At 34.4% G+C, this 20,584-nt stretch overlaps 1 protein-coding gene across 1 annotated transcript; it reads left to right on the forward strand.

Moving 5' to 3' along the window:
• Positions 1-7,738: 7,738 nt before the first annotated feature.
• On the forward strand, positions 7,739-9,729 carry LOC149147944 (protein neprosin-like). The gene is made up of 7 exons (XM_089442018.1): positions 7,739-7,870; positions 8,008-8,088; positions 8,189-8,437; positions 8,544-8,711; positions 8,952-9,005; positions 9,090-9,239; positions 9,325-9,729. Exons 1-7 carry the CDS (start codon positions 7,739-7,741, stop codon positions 9,727-9,729), a joined length of 1,239 nt encoding a protein of 412 aa, XP_089298144.1.
• Positions 9,730-20,584: the final 10,855 nt, after the last annotated feature.

Genomic DNA, 20,584 nt, shown 5'->3' on the forward strand with positions numbered 1-20,584 from the left:
CTTAAGATCACATAGGAGGTTGAATCCCATCATAGTAGCCTCTCATCACATGTTTACCCCAGTTGGTCGGTTGTTGGGTAGATGTGGGAGGAGGGTGTTACAGAATGTAGAATAAAATTGATGTCCTCCTATCAACAATATAGGAAACAATAATTTACCAAAATATGGAAAAGTAAGAGGATTATACATCTAGAAGAATGACGATTGGTTTTGTATGCCAAGAATCAAGGAAACTAGTTGCACATTGGTAGTCGATTTTAAAGACACCTGATAGGTGATAAAAGTAGATGTGTATCCTTCACTAAAGTCAAAAGTGGAAATGTTACCATTTCTAATAGCGCACCAACAAGAATAAAGGGTAATGGGAAAAATTGTTGCACATATTTTTGTCATTGCTGACAACAATATGTCATTGATGTCAAAGGTTGTTTGAGACAACAAAATCACAATTCATGATACCTATGAGAGCAACAATATCCTTGATGAAGCAGTATGATAGTTATAATCCATCAAGTGAACTTAAAAGGGCTTGATGCTATTTGATATTTTTATGTAGTTAACGTTCCTTATTGATTTTATGAATAACATAATTTCATAAGCATCTTCAAGACCTTTCCAATGATATATCCTTCACTAAAAAATTCCTCCTAGATAAGAAGTTATAGCCATTTCAAAATTGGCATAACTATAGGGAAAAAATCCGAAATATTAATATGTTAAATATTGTATACCTTTTGGGCATATTTATGGTCCATTAACTAGGCAAATGATGGATCTCAATATGACATGCATGACACTTAAATCTATTAAATTTCAAGGGTCTTTCACAGATTATACATATTTGACAATGGGATGAAGAGATTAAATGATGTATGACACAAGAGTTGCATGACATTTAACACATCGCACTAAGCCAATAAAAATTTCACACATGGAAAGCATTGGTTGGGAACATACATGGAGGATTCGAATGGACGTACTAGACACAATGCATATGTTGATTAGTGGAAAATGATGATGGAATCTTAAATGTAGGACACATGGACTAATTGCCTCCTAAGAAATGACATCGGAACTTGGGTACGTGGAATCAAAGTATACATTGTGATATATCCATATTGAAATACTTACTTATAATTGATGTTATATTATTAAGAGTAAAAATAATGAAAAAATAAATTATACTGTAACTTTATTATTCTTTATTTTGTTTGTTAGGTAATGTGAGTTATGAGATTATTGGCATTCTTAAATAATGGCTTCAGTAACCACAACCCAGGGCATCTAATATGTCAAACTCATCAGGACCATATATGTCATGGGCCACACCAACACTTAGCATGACTTTATTTAACCATTAAGTTTCGAACCAGTGGAATTTTCCCAAGATGTTTCTTAGCATGACTAGATTTAACCATTAAGTTTTGAACCAATGACATTTTCCTAAAATGTTTCTTAGCGTGACTAGAGTTAACCATTAAGTTTTGAACCAATGGATTTTTCCCAATTTTTTTTACCAAAACACTTGTCACATCAATTCTAACTCGATGGACTAAATTGTAACTTTATTGCTATACTGATATTTATTATATAAATTTTAGTATCTTAAACCAGCTCAATAATATATATATCAGCCACATATTCAAATTAAATTACTTCATTCATAATATTTTTGCTCTTAATTAAAATATGGTAAGTGAATGAAATTATAATAAATGAGCTTCATTCCATGAACTTTATTTCATGTTTTTTATGATTGGAAATGTGTTTAAAGTTTAAATAATTAGTAAGTTAATTGTTTCTATAGATCATGATTTTATAAATTCATATGTTTATAAGGTTGATGTATACAATAGATCATGATTTTATAAAAAACATTATTATAAATTTCATTTGATTATGGATCTAGTATATGTTGAGAGGGATCAAATTTTTTGAGGTGTAAATTATTTTTATCATGCAAAAAAAATACTTGTATATGGAGAGATTTGATCATCCTAGTGCTTAGTACAAGATAGATCAATGACCTTTTTATACATATTAAAATTTAATTTGTTTAAATTGCATTTTTGAATGTATAAATTGATTTAATGTTGTAATCTACAAAGCTTAAACTAATAATTCCAACAAATAGTTGTTGTATAGTGAAATGTTTTGAATTTTTTTAACAATAATAATTATTTTTTGTTAATTATTTTATATAACATATTCGTAGAATTTTTTTGGAAGTATTAATGACATATACATAGTTTACATTGAAATTTTTATTATGTTAAATGCAACATATTAGTTTTATATTAAAAATTGGAATGAATTACACATTTCCCTTTTATTATTTATATGAGAAAGTAATTGAACTTTTTTATTGTCAATTACATCTCCTTTATTACTTTCAATCTCTTTCCTTTGCAGATTGATATATATATATATATATATATATATATATATATATATATATATATATATATATACATACATACATATACAGACAATTTATTTATGTATGGATACATTTTTAACACTCAAAAGAGAAAATATAATATTTATTTGATATGTTTCTAATTTTTTTTATAAATTAGGTTGTTTCATATAGATATCAAAATATTTTATTTATGGCTAAGAGTGAGAATGGATTTTTTTACATCTTCTTGATATTATGTTCTAATATCAACCAATAGAGACAACAAAATCAAGTAATTAAAACTAGCCAAACGTATATACTCGTTATTACTTTTTATTATAGCTCACTTTGTATTTTTTATTTAAAAATATTTTATTTTCATTTTAAAAGAGACAAGAATCAACTCAAGGTTGAGCATCACACATTGCCCTAACACTTGGTTGTAAAATGTACCTCTCAAACAACATGTCCAAAAAATCTACGTGGGCAACAATAATGTTGATGTTTACCATAAATTTTCATCATAGAGAAGCAAATTAAAGTTGGAGCACTCTTAATAGACTCACATCAAGTAATATTACGTATAAGTACAATGCACTCTCAAGAAGCAAAACTATTTGAGACACTCAATCACGTGTTGAGAGAATATTTAAAGCAAACACCAAACTAAGAAATTATTTAATTGCAGAGGAACCTTCAACCAACTCAGCTTAGAGAAAGGAACATACTTCTTCACGATCCTATAACTTTATACAAATATGACTAGAAAGATCAATAATGTACTAATATAAGAGAAGCTGTTGTCACATATTATAACAAAATAATGACAGGTAAATATACTCCTATTGAGTGTGGTAATTTTTGAATTTATTTAGCTTTAAAACTGTGATTTTTAAATGGTAAATTTAATTTCATAACATCATGAATTACATTTTGAAGTATTTATGTTAGTATCATTAAATGCAAAATTGTGCCAAATAGGCTTACATTCCATATTTTTAATTTAATTATCAATAATTATTAAGTGGGTGATAGGGATTTAGCCTCAACTAAGTATTCTAGAAGAATATTAGTAGTGGTCACAAATAAAAAAATGAGATTTACCTCAAAAATAGTTATACCATTCTTACCCTTTCAATTTAGTTAATTAATTAAAAAGATGTCATATTAACATGTGCTATATAGATATAGGTTAAGGTCCAAAATGGTTTGATCTAATAGTGGAGAGCTAGGAGTTTTTCAGTATTGGGCAAGGTGTAATTCCTATGAAGAATTCCCTAGAGCCATAAAGCACCTCGAGGTAGTGGTACAACATGTGTGGTTGCACCTATTAGTTTATAGAATTTAAGAAATACTTGTATCGTATTCTCATTCTAGTTAAATAAATAAAAGTTTTTTTACGAAATAGTTGTAGCTTATTCTCATTCTAGTTAAACAAAATATTTTTTTTTGCGAATTTGATTGTAGGGAGCCATGGTATTGACCTGTCACAAGTTATACATATACATTTATATATGTTTAATTTATATAATAATTCACCCCACTTGCACTCATTACTCTTTGGCCTCTGGAGTTTTGGTGTTTGGAATTGCTTTGCAGTAGGCTCACCCGTGTTGTTCTGGTATTTATGAAATATTTGTATCTCATTATATAAAATAGTTGTAGGGATCCATGGTATTGACCCATTACAAATTAAACATATTTTTCTTTCCCCATGGAAAAGTCGTAATTTTATTCATAAGATAAAATTACATTTTGTAGATGGTGAAGAACATATGCAAATGTTTTGTTCCAGCTTTCACCGAAACCAAAAAGATGTAAGAAAATAAAAAATAAAAAATTGAAATAGCTATTGTTTTCCCCCTCTCTTCTTCTCCACCTTTGGCCATCCTCCAGTGTTGGGGGTAGCAGTTACAATGGATAGCTAATTTTCTGTTATAGTTGTGGGAGAATCCTTGTCCGACTCCAATCCTTCTGATCCATGAGGTCTCTTGTTGTCGGGTATTTCCTTTCCTGTTAGCTGGGAACCTTGCTGCTGCATGGGGTTTTTGGGGCCTTCCTCTTCTTTTTATGTGTTGTCCTGTACTATTTGTTTGTCTTCTTCTACATTATTTTCTGCATTCTCTACTGCGTCTTCTTCCTTCACCAATGGCTCTGTATGTTGCCATCCTTTTGACTTCCGTTGTTGCTGCGTGTTCCTATTGGGGATGTTTCTTGCCTGTGGGCATGCACTAAGCAGGTGGTTTGTTTGTAGGCATCCACGACATTAGAACGCTGTGTTTTCATAATCCAAGGGTTGTATCCACTGTGAATTGTTGAAGTTCAGTATTATACTTTTTGGTAGTCCTTGACTGAGATCTACTTCGATACATATTCTAGCAAAAGTAAATACTTCCTTTATGAGTCTCTCCTTGTTAGTCTTTATGAATTTACCCAAGGTTTTCCCGATAGCTATTAAAACCTGGTGGTGTCAGAAGTGTAATGGGAGGTTGTGCAACCTAACCCACACTGGCATCTTTGATACCATCATTGTGTTGGCATTAAATCTACAAATGACTGCATTGGTATGTAGGTCTGAGTATATGGTATTTACCTCGGGTATAGCGATGGTGAGATATGGGTTCTCAGGTTTTTGTTCTACTATATAAGGCCTTGGAAGTTTAGAGGCAACTGTAGGATTGATCCAAGCTTTCCCTTTGCCCTTGATTGCATCCTTAAATGTGCCTGTGTTCTTTGTGTTCTTTGACCCAGTTCTACAACATCCACCCCGCAAACGAAGATTGACCATGATGGTCGAATATGAAGTTATGTTGTAGGTCTGGAGGGTATGATTGTCCTGCAAGCTGTATCCCATGTATATCAGTTTTTTCTCATGTGCAGGTATGCCAAGGAGACTCTGTATTCTAAATCTCAGATCCTGGATCCTGCATCCCGAGCCTTAGGCAGTGGTGCCTACCTTCCGGTGCTTTGAGAAAGATTTGTATGAGGTCCATGATTTTAGGGTCCAATCTGCTCCGATCCGCTATCTCTTCATTTGTCACCTTGTCGTTCAGGCCCTCTTCTGTGCTTTGGGCCTGTTGTATAGGCTAGGGTGTTGTCACAGTGCTTGTTTGCCCCCAGATCTGGTTTTTCGGTAGGCTGTTCAGCACTCTGAGTGCCTGATCTAATGGATCATAAATAGATCTGAGGTTACTATCATTTCAATCTGTAGCTCCTAGGCTTCCAGATTCAGTGCTATAAACCTCGTTGTTCCCATGACCCTCTGCCTGAACTGACATGAGCACAATGGTTGCAGAAACCCAGATCGTCACTTTTATATACGCCTCATCCCTAATGTTGTTGCTACATCGGCTCAGTTCCGGATCTGTTAGACCAGGAGCAGTTTTATGAGGTGGGAAGATGATATTCAGGCCCGCGGCGGCGATCCAATGTACTTTGGTATACAGGATATGAGCAGCAACTCCGCCTGTCGCTCCGTGATCCAAGGCATCCCTGTATCTAGTAGATCTCCCATCGTCGGCTCTGGGGTAGTGACTACCCACTCGAGCAGGCCCTACCTTCTCATTTACGCTGATATGAGTTAGCTTCGCCACTAGGGTTTGTGGCTTAAGGGTCTGATCGTCTGTCGCAGGCCTCTGATGATCCAGTGCAACGGTAATGAATGACATGAGGCCCTCATGGCCAAAGAACTTCGCGGCAAATACAGTGGCGTGCCCCTAGGCTTTAGGGGACTCGATCCATTGCAGACAAGGCCGAAGCATGCAGGTATCACTGCATCCTTTACACAGAACTTGACCACTGTTGTAGCTCATCTTTTTCCCGCCGGCCTGGTTTTTCTCTCCCCAAGTTGATCAATATTCTCTCACAAATTAAACATATTCATTTATATATGTTTAATTTATATAATAATTCATAGGACTTGCCCCATTACTCTTTGACATTTATGAAATAGTTGTATCTCATTCTCTTTAGATATAAATTATGGTTTTTGAGGTATTTAGTATGGAGTAGTCTTTAACGAGACTTTTTGAAAGCCTTTCCGGCGATTTTTTCCGGTGAAAATCCGGCAGTAATTTATTGGAATCCAAATTTGATAGCTAATTTCTGCACAATGAAACCGTCCCAGGGGTTTTTCAGGGTGCTGAATCCGAATATGTAGTTAAAAAACCATTTTAACTGCAACAAATCATGATTTCATCTCAATTTCTTCCGCCGGATTCCGTCACCGGAATCTCAAAAAGTCGCATTATAGACAACTCCATTTAGTATTAGTAACCCATGATAGTGGCTCATGATAAATTATACATATATATTTTTATATATTTAATTCATAAAATAATTTACTCCACTTTACCATTAACTAGGTTTTTTTTGCAACGCCCATCAATATTTCTATATTTCACAAAATTACTATTCATTTACCATGTTTCTATATTGCATAAAATTATCATTAATATCATATGTGTCTATCTTACACATAATTACCATTAATACCAAAAACTATTGATGTCTCATGTTTCTATCTTGCACAAAATTATCATTAATACCTGATGTTTCTATCTTACACATAATCACCATTAATACCTAAAATTTATATATTAGACGTAATTAAAATTAATGCCTAAACTTTCTATATTACACATAATGACCATTAATATCTTAGGTTTCTATATTACACCAAATTACTATTAATATATAAAGATTCTATTTTACACATAATTACCATTAATACATGAGGTTTCTGTATTACACAATAACATTAATAAGTAAAGTTTGTATATCGCACAAAATGATTATTAATGCCTAATTGACCGTTGAAACTTGTTTCAAAGTTATATTATCTTTAAACTTTTACAATTATGATGTGCTTTATATATAATTTTTTTTTTAAAACTCATTACACAATGTATCAAAAATTTAAAATAAAGCTCTATTAAAAGTTATTTCAAAAAGTAATTTAAATTTAATCACTTAAAATCCCATGTTTATTTTAGCTACAATGCTTAATACATGTCGATGGAGGACTCATTGCCGCGAATAATTACAATGCCTAATACATCTGGTTGCACGAATAATTGCCCAGTTTTCGGTGATAAAAAATCTATTTAACCTTGAGGCATTTTTACGAGATAATCATGCCTACATAAACTCTATTTTGAAGAGGATAACGGCTAGGTTTAACGCACCATCATTACGTAGTTTCCGTCGATATTCTAATTTAAGAAAAACATGGCCGACAGAACTAACCAGACTCCATCTATATATTCTAGCATTATGTGGACAGTATTTAATTGAAATTTTCTGCTCATCCTTTCGTGTTGTTCTCTTTGACTTCCAATGAATTCGTTTTTCCTTCTTATCGGTTTGTTTCTGTTTCATGTTGCTCTCACGTCTGCTATTGATGTTCGTGAAATGAGTATCGATGAATACATCAATTTCGTTAATCCTCCAGCAGTTTACAAATATCAGGTAATATCAGGAAAAATTATACATTTTATAAAGCCCACTTAATTATTTTGTCTTTTGGAAATCCGCGATGTGAGATTATATTTATATGTGATTTAGAATAATTTTGTTTTGACTCTTTGCTTTCCATTGAAACGCAGAATGAGTATGGACAAACCATTCTTTGCGTAAAATTCACTGATCAAATATCTGTGAAGTACTCAGAGGATAATGTTACGCGGGTATGACAGCCTTGTGTTTTGAAGCTAATACTGGGAAAACATTAAAAAATAAAGTTTGCAAAGTGTTGACAAGTGCTTCTGTCTGTTTGTGCGTTAAAAGGGTTTGAAGAAAGCACCCAAACTGAAACCGCCGACGATAAATATTCCCAAATCTGACCCCGGCCGCGCAAATATTTCAAAGGTGCGTTTCGTGAAGCCGAAGTGTCCAGAGGACACGGTGGCGACCAGGGAAATCAAACGTGAAGATGTCGAAAGAGCGGGATCTGTGAAACAGTTTTTGAACAGGGGAAACAGAAGAAGAAGTAGAAACCATATGATACCTAATCACGACGACGGCCACATCCATGAAGTAATAAGATGGAGCTTTATAGATAAATCATGTGATATGATGCAATGTATAATATTTTCTTTCCGATACATGATTCTCGTGTTCTATGTATTACTATTCTTAACAGCATTCAATTGTGGTCCTCGACTCCGATGACGAACCAATCTATAGAGTAACCGCTAGTATGAATGTATGGACTCCTGAGGTTACTCCCGATGCTTCATTCAGTGACAGCCAATTTTGGATCAGTAACGGAGATGATGAGAATTTGGAGACCATAGAGTTTGGATGGATGGTAAGTGGATATAAACCAGGAGATTAGATTTAATGTTCAAATCGCTGTGGGTCAGGCCAATGAAAAAAATTTACTTTAATTTTTAATGCTATAAAATGAGACTTCTTAAAAATAAATCTCTCCGCATTCACCATATTCAAGATGAAGCATCGAACAACCTTCTTATTCAATCAGCAAAGTTTAAACGCTACTAAATTAAATACTATCCATTATTAATCAATTCTTAGATGATTATTGCAGGTATATCCCGTCAAATATCGTACAGCTGAACCAGTGTTATTTGTTTACTGGACGGTATTTACATAGTCCCAAGTTTGGTTGATGTATGAAATAAGGCGTCATGATGCAGATTTCTGATAAGTGATTGCCTTGATGCAGTCCGACAACTACTATAACGGATGCTACGATTTAGACTGTCAAGGATTTGTGCAAACTCCAGGCGTCGACATTGTACCCGGTAGCGAAGTTTTGAGCCCGGGATCAGTGTATGGAGGAATACAGACTGAGTTTCCTGTAATGCTTTCCTTGGTAAGCAATCTGTATTTTGATGTGTCGATTTTATCCTATAGTTTCGGAAAAGCTAAATAAGTAAAACATTATCATTGTTGCACAGCATGAGGAGGAAGACGTAGGTCTGGTATGGGCTTTATTTGTCGACGACGTGAATATAGGTTATTGGCCGGCATCATTGTTTGATGCTATTTCTGAAGGGGCTGTTGAGTTGAATGTTGGAGGAGAAGTTTCTCATAGGGTAACACAACCGTCGCCCATGACTCAGACACAGATGGGTAGCGGCCACTTTGCTTTAGAAGGCTACACTCACGCAGCATATACCAGGGCCATAACAGTGTATAATCAGTCTGGGCATGAGTTTGAACCCATTGAAGACCTAGTGGTGGCAACCAAGCCCCGCTGTTATGGTGCCCTATACGTTCCAAGCCCTGATCCGCATTGGGGTAAAAATATATATTTTGGAGGCCCAGGAGGGGCTGATAATAATCCTGAATGCGTGGCTTGATATGTATGAAAAGTAATATTGTATTCTGTATGCTCTGGCTTACATTGCTTTATGAAAAATAATATCGTATAATGGATGCTGTGGCCTACACTAGATTTGTATGTAATGTAATAAAGTAGTGCCTTGCAAATTAATTTGTTTATGAGTACCATGTTTTAGTTTAATAGTCGTCTGTCTAAACAAACTATGTATCAATTATATCATCAAATATTTGGTTGTTGTGGTACGAATGTCTCGAAAAAATATAGAGGTGGACCCGTAGAAACAATGATTTAGGAGTTCGTAAATCACTGTAAATCTGGAATTTACTGTGCGATACAGAGCCTTTGTATAACTCTAAAAATCTTGATTTTCACTGTGATGGAAGGAGCTGGAGACTCCTTTCCTTGGAAAAACCAGACATCAGTTATGCCACATTTACCAAGGACATACAAATGTTTCGTCATGATGGGTCTGAAATTGATACCGAAAATTAAGTTCTTGTAAGCAAACCCAACTGGTATAGGGCGATATATGTTATACGCAATGATTAAGAAAGGGGTTAAAAATATATTTTTGGAGACCCAACTTGCGATGAGAGTAATCCTATGTGTGGCTTGACATCTATGAAAAATAATAGTATTATTTGGGTTAGAAATCTGAAGAGAGGGGAGAGATTGTGCACATAATACAAATTACACTGTTATTCATCACATAAAATATATATAAATTAGTTTACTGATTGATAAGATAATTTTAAATGATAAAATTTAAAGGTGGATTTATGATTTATGGGTACTTCTAGATACACCAGGGACGCACAATGACACATATGAATGCATTATTTCCAACATTTTGTTTTGGGTTACATTATCTTATGAAAAATAATATCATATCGTGCATGCTCTAGCCTACTTTAGTTGGGAGATTGTGACGATTGGAAGATTGTGACGATTTCATAAAATGATAAAATATAGTGTTATTTAATCTAGTTAGTGTGTTTTTCTCTTTCGAGTATGTTACTACAAGGAAAATTCATGGAATATGTGAAAAATCTGAAAAATACTTTTATATTTTTTTTTCTTTTTTTTTTTTCAGAAGAAAAAACATAATATATTCATAAAAAAAGAGATTACATTATGCAAATGCAAGAAGCATATGCAAAAATGTGGATCGAGCCACATACAAATCTGCATAAACAGATCACCAAATATAGCCCTGAAAGACCAATAATGCCCAGAAAACAAGGCAAATCCATCTATAAGGTGCAGAAATGGCACCAAAGCACAAAGCAGACAAGCAACGGAAAACAGCGCAAGATCTGACCGCCCAATACAAAAGGAGAGGCACGAAAAAAGGAAGAGAGCAGCACAAGAAGCCACTCCTTCCCCGCCCCCTCAAACTCTCCACTCGAAATCAGACGAGAAACAAGATCACTGCCACAATCAACCACATTTGCCTGTAGAAAAGACCAACGGAAAGATCCATAGAAGTGGCACGAAACAGAGCAAAGCCCGTTGTTCCCTCAACGCTCCAAAGGATATTCCGTGGCTAGAACAACCCTAACTGCCGCCGAGAAGGAGACGACCCACGGGAGCAGAGGCGAGAACCGGGGGCAGAGGCGGCATGGGAAGCCACCTCGCCCCCGCTCAGAGAAGACTAAGAGACCAGAAGAAGAAAAGAAGCCTGCAGGACGAAACCCCTCTGCTAGCTTCTCGCCGCTCGATTCAGGGGAGCCCGCTCCTCATGCCCCGCTCGCCTTTGGAGAATCCCCGCAGATTCGCCGCTCCTGCTCCTCCCGGATATCCTGCTTGCCGCACCTACTCCTGCTCGCCGCTCTTGTCCCTGTTCCTTTTCGCTCACCTGCTCCTACCGGATCCCTTGTTCCTGCTCCTCCCGGTTCCCCGCTCCTGCTCCTGCTCCCTCTCTCTTGCATACAAGACCTCCCGCTCCTGCTCACCGCTCCTGCTCCTTTTCTACGTTCAAACCCTCCCGCTTGCTCACCTGCTCCTGCCGAATCCCCTGCTCCTGCTCCTCCCGGATCTCCCGCTCCTGCTCCTACTCCCTCTCACTCCTGCTCCTGCTCCTGCTCCCTTTCTCCTCCGCACAAAACCTCCCCTCCAAATCTACAAGGTATATGAGAAGGATCTTGAAGTTTTTCGAAATCTAGCGATCAAGCTCCGTCACTCCTTCCAATTCTGTCAGTTCCGTTGTCGACCTTCCCTTTACCCGCACTGCGTCTGCGCAGGCTCCTCCTCCTTCCGGAATCTCGAATCAGCGTTCAAGCTCCGTCGCTCCGTCCGCTCCTCCCGCTCCTGCCAAAAGCCCCAGATCCCTCAGTCCTTTCCGCGCAGGCTCCTCCTCCTTCCGGATTCTCGAATGATCCCTCGCTCTGTCCAAGTTCCATCGCTCCGTCCGCTCCTCCCGCTCATTTTTCTTGTTGTCATCTAATTTATTATTCAAAAAATACCTTTATATTTTATATGAACCGTACATATGTTTTTTTGTCCAAGGGAGTATTTATTTTTAATAAGTTTGGAAGTTATTACATCATGTCCCTTACAAAAATTAAAAGTTAATCACAACCCTTACGAAAATTAAAAGTGAAAAGAGAAAATTTAATATTTGTTTCTAACTTAAATCTATATTCAAAATATTATCAAATCAAAATGAAACTAAAAGACATTTTTAATTATAACATTTAAAACATATTAAAGCCATTAGAAATTTAGTTTTTAGTTATGTTAACATTAAATTACATATGCTTTTCAACATTTCAAAGCTATATTTCCAAGTTCTTCTTTAAAAAATCTACTATCCAAATCAAATACATTATATAGTGGACAATTCCAAAATCTTTTAAGTCGTAGTAATTTTAACCTTAAACCATACAATTGATTTATTACATAAACACCCTACGCAAATTGATTTATCTCCCATTAATATAAAATAACATAATTTTTAACTGAACAATTTTCATTTATTTAAATTAAATTTTAAAATATGGTTGTTATATATAGAAAATAAGCATTTAAATTGTTCAATGTAATATTCACTATGCAAACAAAACCATTTATAGAGGTTTCCTGATTTAAGCCACCAGCGGATGAAGAAAACTTTGCGGACAACTCGTTTGGTTTTACTCGGAGAGAAGATCACAGGAGGATCAATATAATAATAAAGTAATAAACATTATATCAACGAATAACTAATCATAACAATATTTGAAAATTTATCAAGGGATAATGACAACCTAGTAGTGCATTATTATCACTTTTAAGTCTATATAGTTTTTGTTATCCATGCTCTATCACATCTTATTCATTATTAAATCATTATTTATTATTTATTTTATTAATATTATTATTTTGAAATATGCATAAAGGCCTCATAATAATGAAAAAATAAATTGCATCTTCATGTTATTTTATAATGTTCTTTACTTTTTATGGTTTTGTTTTTCAACCGTAATTGTAATATTTCTTTTCACTAATTAGAAATCATACTTAAAAAAATGATCATATATATTTATATATATATATAAAATTATGTTATTATTGTTGAGAAAAACATAATTAATAAAGAACATTAAAATTAAAGATATAATGAAACTTCTAATATGAATATTTATAAATTTATTTTATCATAACACATATTAAGTATTATTTTGATAGAAATGTAAAGTTTTTCCGGATTACTTTGATGAGCATGGGCTACCATAGGCTTAAATAGGTTCCACCGTTTAAATGTCATTGAAATGCAATATTTAGAATTATTTAATAATGAAACGATTACTTTTACTTTTTACTTGGTGATGTACAAATCACAGTTTATTTGTTATCTATGTTTTTTTAGACTAGTTGAATTTTTTAAGTTTGAATTTGTATGGTAGAAAATATAAATAATAAATATTCTAAATGTCTTATTTTTTTGTTTAGCTAAAAATATTGTCTTATTTTGGTATATTACAAAATAGGTTAATGAATCAATACTCAATGGTATATTGAAGGAGTAAATTTTTGTCTTTTTATGGACCATTCGTATGTAATTCGAGGTGTTTTGGTTTTTCTTGAATAACAATGATTTTGACTTGGATTTTTAGTGTTTCCTTTTCTGCTTGAGCTTGAAGGGATGCTCCTTTCACCTTTATGTGGACCTTTTCCTCTACTTCTAGAATGCGATCTTCCTTTGCCTCTACTTTGACCGACTGAGACTTGTTTCTTGAAAACATGAGCCAACGAGGAATTGTTGTGTTGTTTAGCCTATGCTCATGAGGAATGAGTGATGCATTTCATCCAGTGGAAATTATGTTAGACCCCTTATCTCCTCTATTGCCATAACAATCTAATCAAATCTTGTTGTAAACTCCTTCAAATATTTTGAACCACTCTATTCAAAAATTTCACCATGAGATCTGATTTGACTTATCAGTCAAATAACTTGTGTAAAAAATTATTCTATTGTCATAGAATCCTTCATACATATTATTTCAAAATCTCTTCTCAGCCTTTGCAGTTTTGTTGTCTTCATATTTTCCATGCCTTGACATGTTGTTTGGAAAATCTCCCATGCTTTATTTAACTTTGTCTGCAATCCTTAGAAAATTACTTTCATGCACTAGTTGAAATATGTAGAAGAGGGCTTCAGAGTTCTTCCTGTTATCTCTCAACACATCACTCTCTACTTGTTTTAATGTATAGTATATTGTTGCATCAATTCATTCTTGTACCCCATTCTCTATTAAATCGCATATATCTTGAGAAAAAAAATGTTTTCATTGTGACTCCCAATAATCATAGTTATTTCCATTAAATTGAAGAAACTGTTGATTTTTCAAGGTTGTCATTTGATAAGAAAAACTTGACATTTTTGACAAGCCTCCAAATTAGACACAAATTAAGGTCCATCTAAACTTTCTTAGGCACATAAATGTTATACTAAATCTCTCCTCTACGTTTAATAATTTCACTTTATCTTTAATACCTTCTTAGAAAGGTTTAGAGATAATTCCATCTTATGTGTCTAATATTATTTATTTTTATGGAATATGGAGTGAATATTGAGTAAATTATGAGTGAGATAATATAGGGACTTTCTCCCTACTACAAGATGGACCAAATTTGGATAATAAATGAACAAGATATCATAAAATTATTGTTGAATTCTGGAGCTCCACTAGTTGGGAAAATATAGGAATGTATTCCCTGAAATTTAATGAAGATTCCTAGTGTTGGGAACCAAATCCACTTTTTGAGGTATTTTGAAGGGGAAAATTGCTTCCTTTTAAGGAGGATACCTCCCCATCTATTTGTATAAGTACCAATTCAAATTTTCCTCTAGGGGCATATATTTCTTAGTTTTATTGTGGATAAAACTTGTTCTTTAGAAGCTACACTTTCATTTCTAATAGGATGTACTTGGACAGATTAAAATAATGAAGCTTGGTGCCATTTTTAGCTTCTAAAGCTTGGTTTCCTTCATAGTACTCTGGGTATCCTTGGGCTTGGCAATCCCAGGAGCCTCATAGGCCTACTGTATAATTTATTTATTTCGTTTGAATGTATTTTTTACTTGCATCTCTTAACTCTACATTTACTATTCATCATTCTTTTGTTGTAGATCATATTGGTTAAATGAGTGAAGTGAATTTTTTTTACAAGTTTTTTACAGAGTCACATGTATGATTCATTCTTATAACAACCTTGAAAAGTCATATTCATCATTGAGCTACTTGGATTGGTTTACTGGTTCATAAATCTAGAATTTCTGGAAGTCTCTTTGTTAGGCTAGGAGGTAACTCCATGAATTTGAATTGTGTTTTGCATTAATATGTAACATGAATATATACATGGAGAGGAAGTCTATTGGGTTTCATCTCCTAATGAATTTTCGTATTTCAATTCTCTTTAATTTCCCATTTACAATATTTACATGCATTTACCTAATCCCAAAGATTAGGTGTCAACATTTTCCCCCTTAATCTGAAGGGATGTTGGTAAGTTCAAGAATCATTCTCAATCTTTCAAACTTTTCTCTGCCAGGCGCTTTAGTGAAGATGTTTCTTATCTGCTCATTTATGGAACGATGGCATATGTGGATTGTCTTAACCTCAACATTATGTCAAATCAAATGGTATTGCGTTGATGTGCTTCGTTCGATCATGCAACTTTGGGTTCCTGGCCAACTTTATTGCATAAGTGTTTTCAATCAAGAGAGGAGTTGAATGCACCAGTTTCTCTTGTAAATGTTCAAGAATTTTCCCAAGCCACACAATTTCCTTTGTTGCTTTAGTTGCTGCCACATATTTTGCGTAAATTTTGGAATCTGTTTGAACTAATTGTTTTTGTCACCTCCAGGAGGCAGTTCCTAAGCCAAAACTCATAACATAACCTCAACTATGTACCCCAGTTTTGTTACCTTCATCAAAGTATGAATCATAATATCAAATCAAGCTGAAGTTGCCCACATGTGTATACTTAAGTCCAAAGTCTTGAGTTCCCTTCAAGTACTTTAGGACTCTTTTGCAGCAAACCAATGACCCTCAGAGGGCTTTTGCATAAACTTGGAGAGGATTCCAACAACAAATAAAATGTCTAGTCAAGTAGTAGTCAGCTAGTTGAGACTTCCTACAAGTTGTCTATAATTTGTTGCATCCTGAAATTATTTTTCTTCAGTGGATATGAGCATTAAGTTATGTTCCATTAGAGTAGTCAAGGGACTGCACTCGGCCATGCCAAACCTATTCAACATATTTCCAATGTACTTCTTCTAAGAGAGGAATATAAACTTTAGATGTTGAGTTACATAAGTAAAATGATAGTAGTGAACATAGCCCAAATCTATCATTTTAAAAATTGTCCTCAATTCCTTCTTTATGGATGCAAAATATCTTTCAATGTTCCTTGTCATAAGAAGATAATCTACATACACCACAAGATATACAACTATTTTGCAAAATTTATAGACAAACAAAGTTATATCATCAATATCATAATGTTTGAAGTTGATTTTAGAATATGGTCAGTTAACTTCTCTTGAGGTCATACAAGGATTTTACAAGCTTTCATATTTTATGTTTTTGACCCTTCATGACAAATCCTTTTTTTTTGGGACATAAAAACATTCTCTTTCACGTCTCCATACATGAAAGTAGTTTTTACAACCATTTGATGGGTTTTCTAATCATTCTGAGTTTCCAAGGAAAAGAGTATCTAGATGGTACCCCATTTTCTTGTGGGGGAAAAGTCTCCTCATAGTCAACCCCTTCCCTCTATACAAAACCTTTTTTCATAAGCCTAGATTTCTGCTTGTCAAGTGAGCCATATGCTTTATACTTGTCCTTGAAGACTCACTTGTAGCCAATTGGTTTGGTTCCCAATGTAGGATCAACCAGCTTCCACGTGAAATTATTTATCAGAGCATCATATTATTTCTACATTGCTTCTTTCCATTCATCACGAGAAGCAACTTCTTTGAAGGAATTTGGTTCAAAATTTCTAGACAAGTTCAATTCAAAATCATAAGAAACATAAATATCAAGAGGGGAATAATAATTGTCGACATCACCTCCATTTTGTTTGGTTGAGCTTATTGTTATTTTGATTCAAACCTCATCAGTGCGAGCACTTTCAAGTGTCTTTGTCATCCATTTTGGAGGACCTTTCTGAGATGGCGCAGGCTACTCAATTGATGAGATGGGATTGAATCAAGATTTAGTCTCCCAATTATTTCAATCACATCACTCGAAGTGTCATTAGTGGCTATATATTCATGTGGGGGAGAGAGTGCCTTAGAAGAAGACTCCACATATTCATCCAGTATAGGAATCCCCGCTTCAATATGTGGAATCTCATTATCAAATTCTTGAAAAAACATTGCATGTTGGATTCTATCCAAGAAATTGTTGAAGGCTAAAAAATATTAGAGTCAATAATGGGGAAAACCACCCGGTTGAGAACTTAGAGAAATTGTTTTTCTGTTTGAGATGGTGGCTCCAAGAGGGTTGATGGGACTGATTTCCCTTAAAAATATATATGAAAACCGATAAAATATATATAAGTGTGAAGGTTGATGGATGTATATAAAAGAAAATGAATATAAGGGCCTTACAATATCAGTCCCAAGACAATATATCTCCTATATATGTGACTTGAAGATTTCAATTATAATATGACAATGTAGATCATCAAATTATTCATGAATATAAAATAAGTAATGATAACTAATTTAATTAAATAGTTAATTAAATTAGGTGATGTAATTCAATAAACATATAAGATATCATCCTTCGTCTATATACCTAACAAATTTTGATTAAAACACATCAATAGTGATAATTGTTCAATTAACATATATGACAAACTTGAAAGAAAATAATAATTCAACTCATAAACATATCATCAGTATATAGATAGTAGTACTTGATACACATTAACTGTGCTCATAAGTAAAATCGCAATGGTTTTTCTTTATATCAATACTTCTTTTATGTTACAGTAGTACAAACCAAAACCTTTCTTGCAAAAATTCAAACCCATACTTAATAACATTGAAGGGGATTTATAGTTTGAAACCAAAACTCAAATATAGAAAAGTTCCATAAAATTCTGGTGGTTTAGAAAAACCACACTTGAAATAAAATACAAGATAATAATAGTGTGTTGTTATAACAACTTTGATCGTGACTATGAGGAGAATTTCTTTTCCATTTGTTGTCAAAGATCACATATGTCTATCGTTGGCTTAAATTTAGGTGGATGGTGAGAATCAATGTGCATTCGAGAAATGAATAATGCATTGTTAAGTGTTGAAAGAAGATGAATGGTGGTATTTGAAAGACACCTCTGCATGAACCGCTGAGTGTGAGGTTTGACTAGGAACTTCCAATGGAATTCCAAGTCAATATTTGATTGGCCCTTTATTCCCTCAACCTTCTTCTTTGATGATTCTTTCCAAGTCCTTGTTAGCAATTTTACATTGGGCAAGGTATCTTTAGGGCAACATGAAATGAGATTAGCCTATAGTAGGCTATCATTGATTGATTCAATCATGTTGTTTGATATGTCACTGGCACCATAGATTGCCATCTCCCCATGTTTGAGCCTAATCTCCCATTCTAGAAAGACAATGTCTTTCTAAGATTCTTCTATTTTTGGGAGATTGGTCGATCGACCTTGGGAGTTGTCCTGCTAATCAATGAAGTTGGAAATATTTTCCTCTACTTCTTTGTAACATATCCTTAGATTGGACAATTGATCTACAAGTGAATCACTTGATTGGCATAGGCCTTGGGTGATGGCCATAATTTTACAAAATACAACTTGCTGCTAAGAAAGTAGGTTGTTTAGCTCTCCTACTTCTCTCCTAAACTTAGTTATTTCTCGATTAGCCTTTCGTTGCTAAATTATGTGTTGCAGCTCCTATATTTGGGAATATCGACTCTTCATGTCATATTCATATTGAATATTCAGTTTATCAAAATTTGTTTTCAATTGTGCAACCTTAGCTTTCCATTACTGAGTGATTCCCCACTTTTCACTTTCCAAACCCCTGTTTAAGCTACCTTATTTTCTCATCCTTCTCCCTAAGGAGTGTTGCACCTATGAGGCTTTATCAATTATTTCACTAGAATATGCTCCTACATACTACCATAGTCTTCCTAGGTCTTCAGCATGGGTGACCTGGGAATCTTTGTAGAGTAGTTGAAAGGAGGCATTGCAAGGGAACAAAGTCTACCTTTGTTCACTGCTTCTCCTTTTCCTTTTTTGTTGACGACTGCCTTATGCTTTAGACTGTAGAATACATCAAGAGGAGGAATCTCCTCCATTTTCAGAATGACCTTAGAGGTCGGAAATATTGTGATGATATTTGAATCATCAGCGTCTGTAGGTTCCTTTGAAGCCTCAACAATGACTAAGGTCTTCTTTGTGATTTTAGGAGTTTGTGTGATCTTCATTTGGAACAGAGTTTGCAAATTTTTAGGGTAAACTTCTTTGGAAAATTGTTCCCAAATTGATTCTAGATTCTTATCTGTTAGAACTTCCCCTACCTTTGAAGAAGAAGAAGCCTTTGTCTCTTTTGTATGAGCTACATCTGAAACATGTGATGTGCTCACTGCTTTGTCATGCTTTGTGGTATACTGATTTAGTTTTAACAAATATGTGGGAAAGTAGGAAATCCTTTTAGTCCTATAATGATTGAACTGGACCAATTCTTCATAGATGAACTGCATTGTTTCCTCTTTATAAGCCTTTGCATAGTCGAAGCCTCACTCAAATAGGTCATCAAACTTATCAGGCTCATTCTTGGTAGTATCAATGGGGTCAAACTTTCGATTCAAAATGGTTCGAAAGTTCATAAACTATATTTACTTGATTTCCTTGGTAGCATGTTTGAAATTCTTAAGGGAATAGAAACCACAATTAAAGGGAAAGACAAGCCACATTGTCTTTTTATTATCTTTCATGACCTTAGATAGGACATATCCCATAGGTTGATAGGTTGTTTCTCAGGCTAGGAGCTTGTCGGGAATATATAGGGGTAACATATGTGGGTGTGAAAGCCTTCCAAAAACATGAGAATGGGTAAAGGACTCTTCTCCAAAACATATGCCAACTGACAACAGGTCATTATTTGCTTCAAGTGAGATTCTAGGGCATTTCTCATTAAAAAGAAAGTAGTGGATCAAAAACACAACTCCATGGAAAATTTTGTAGTTTTGGGGCTGATATTTTGAATCCCAAAGAATACTATGATATACGTGGATAGGAATAGCGTCTTGTATGGTCCATTTCCATCCCATGGATGAGAAATTAGAAGTGAAGAAAATAAAATCCATTATGTAGGCACTCATGTAAAATGGGGGAAAAATATTTTC

This window comes from Pinus tabuliformis, chromosome 9 (assembly GCF_031772625.1).
Source record: "Pinus tabuliformis cultivar Carrire ecotype Pingquan chromosome 9, CPIR1, whole genome shotgun sequence".
Lineage (NCBI taxonomy): Eukaryota > Viridiplantae > Streptophyta > Pinopsida > Pinales > Pinaceae > Pinus > Pinus tabuliformis.

Excerpts from the sequence above, each read along its gene's own strand:
- LOC149147944 (XM_089442018.1), top strand. The coding sequence starts at position 7,739 with ATGAATTCGTTTTTCCTTCTTATCGGTTTGTTTCTGTTTCATGTTGCT. Across the intron at positions 8,089-8,188 it reads CAGAGGATAATGTTACGCGG|GGTTTGAAGAAAGCACCCAA; the intron begins GTATGACAGCCT and ends GTGCGTTAAAAG. Across the intron at positions 9,006-9,089 it reads TGTTATTTGTTTACTGGACG|TCCGACAACTACTATAACGG; the intron begins GTATTTACATAG and ends GCCTTGATGCAG.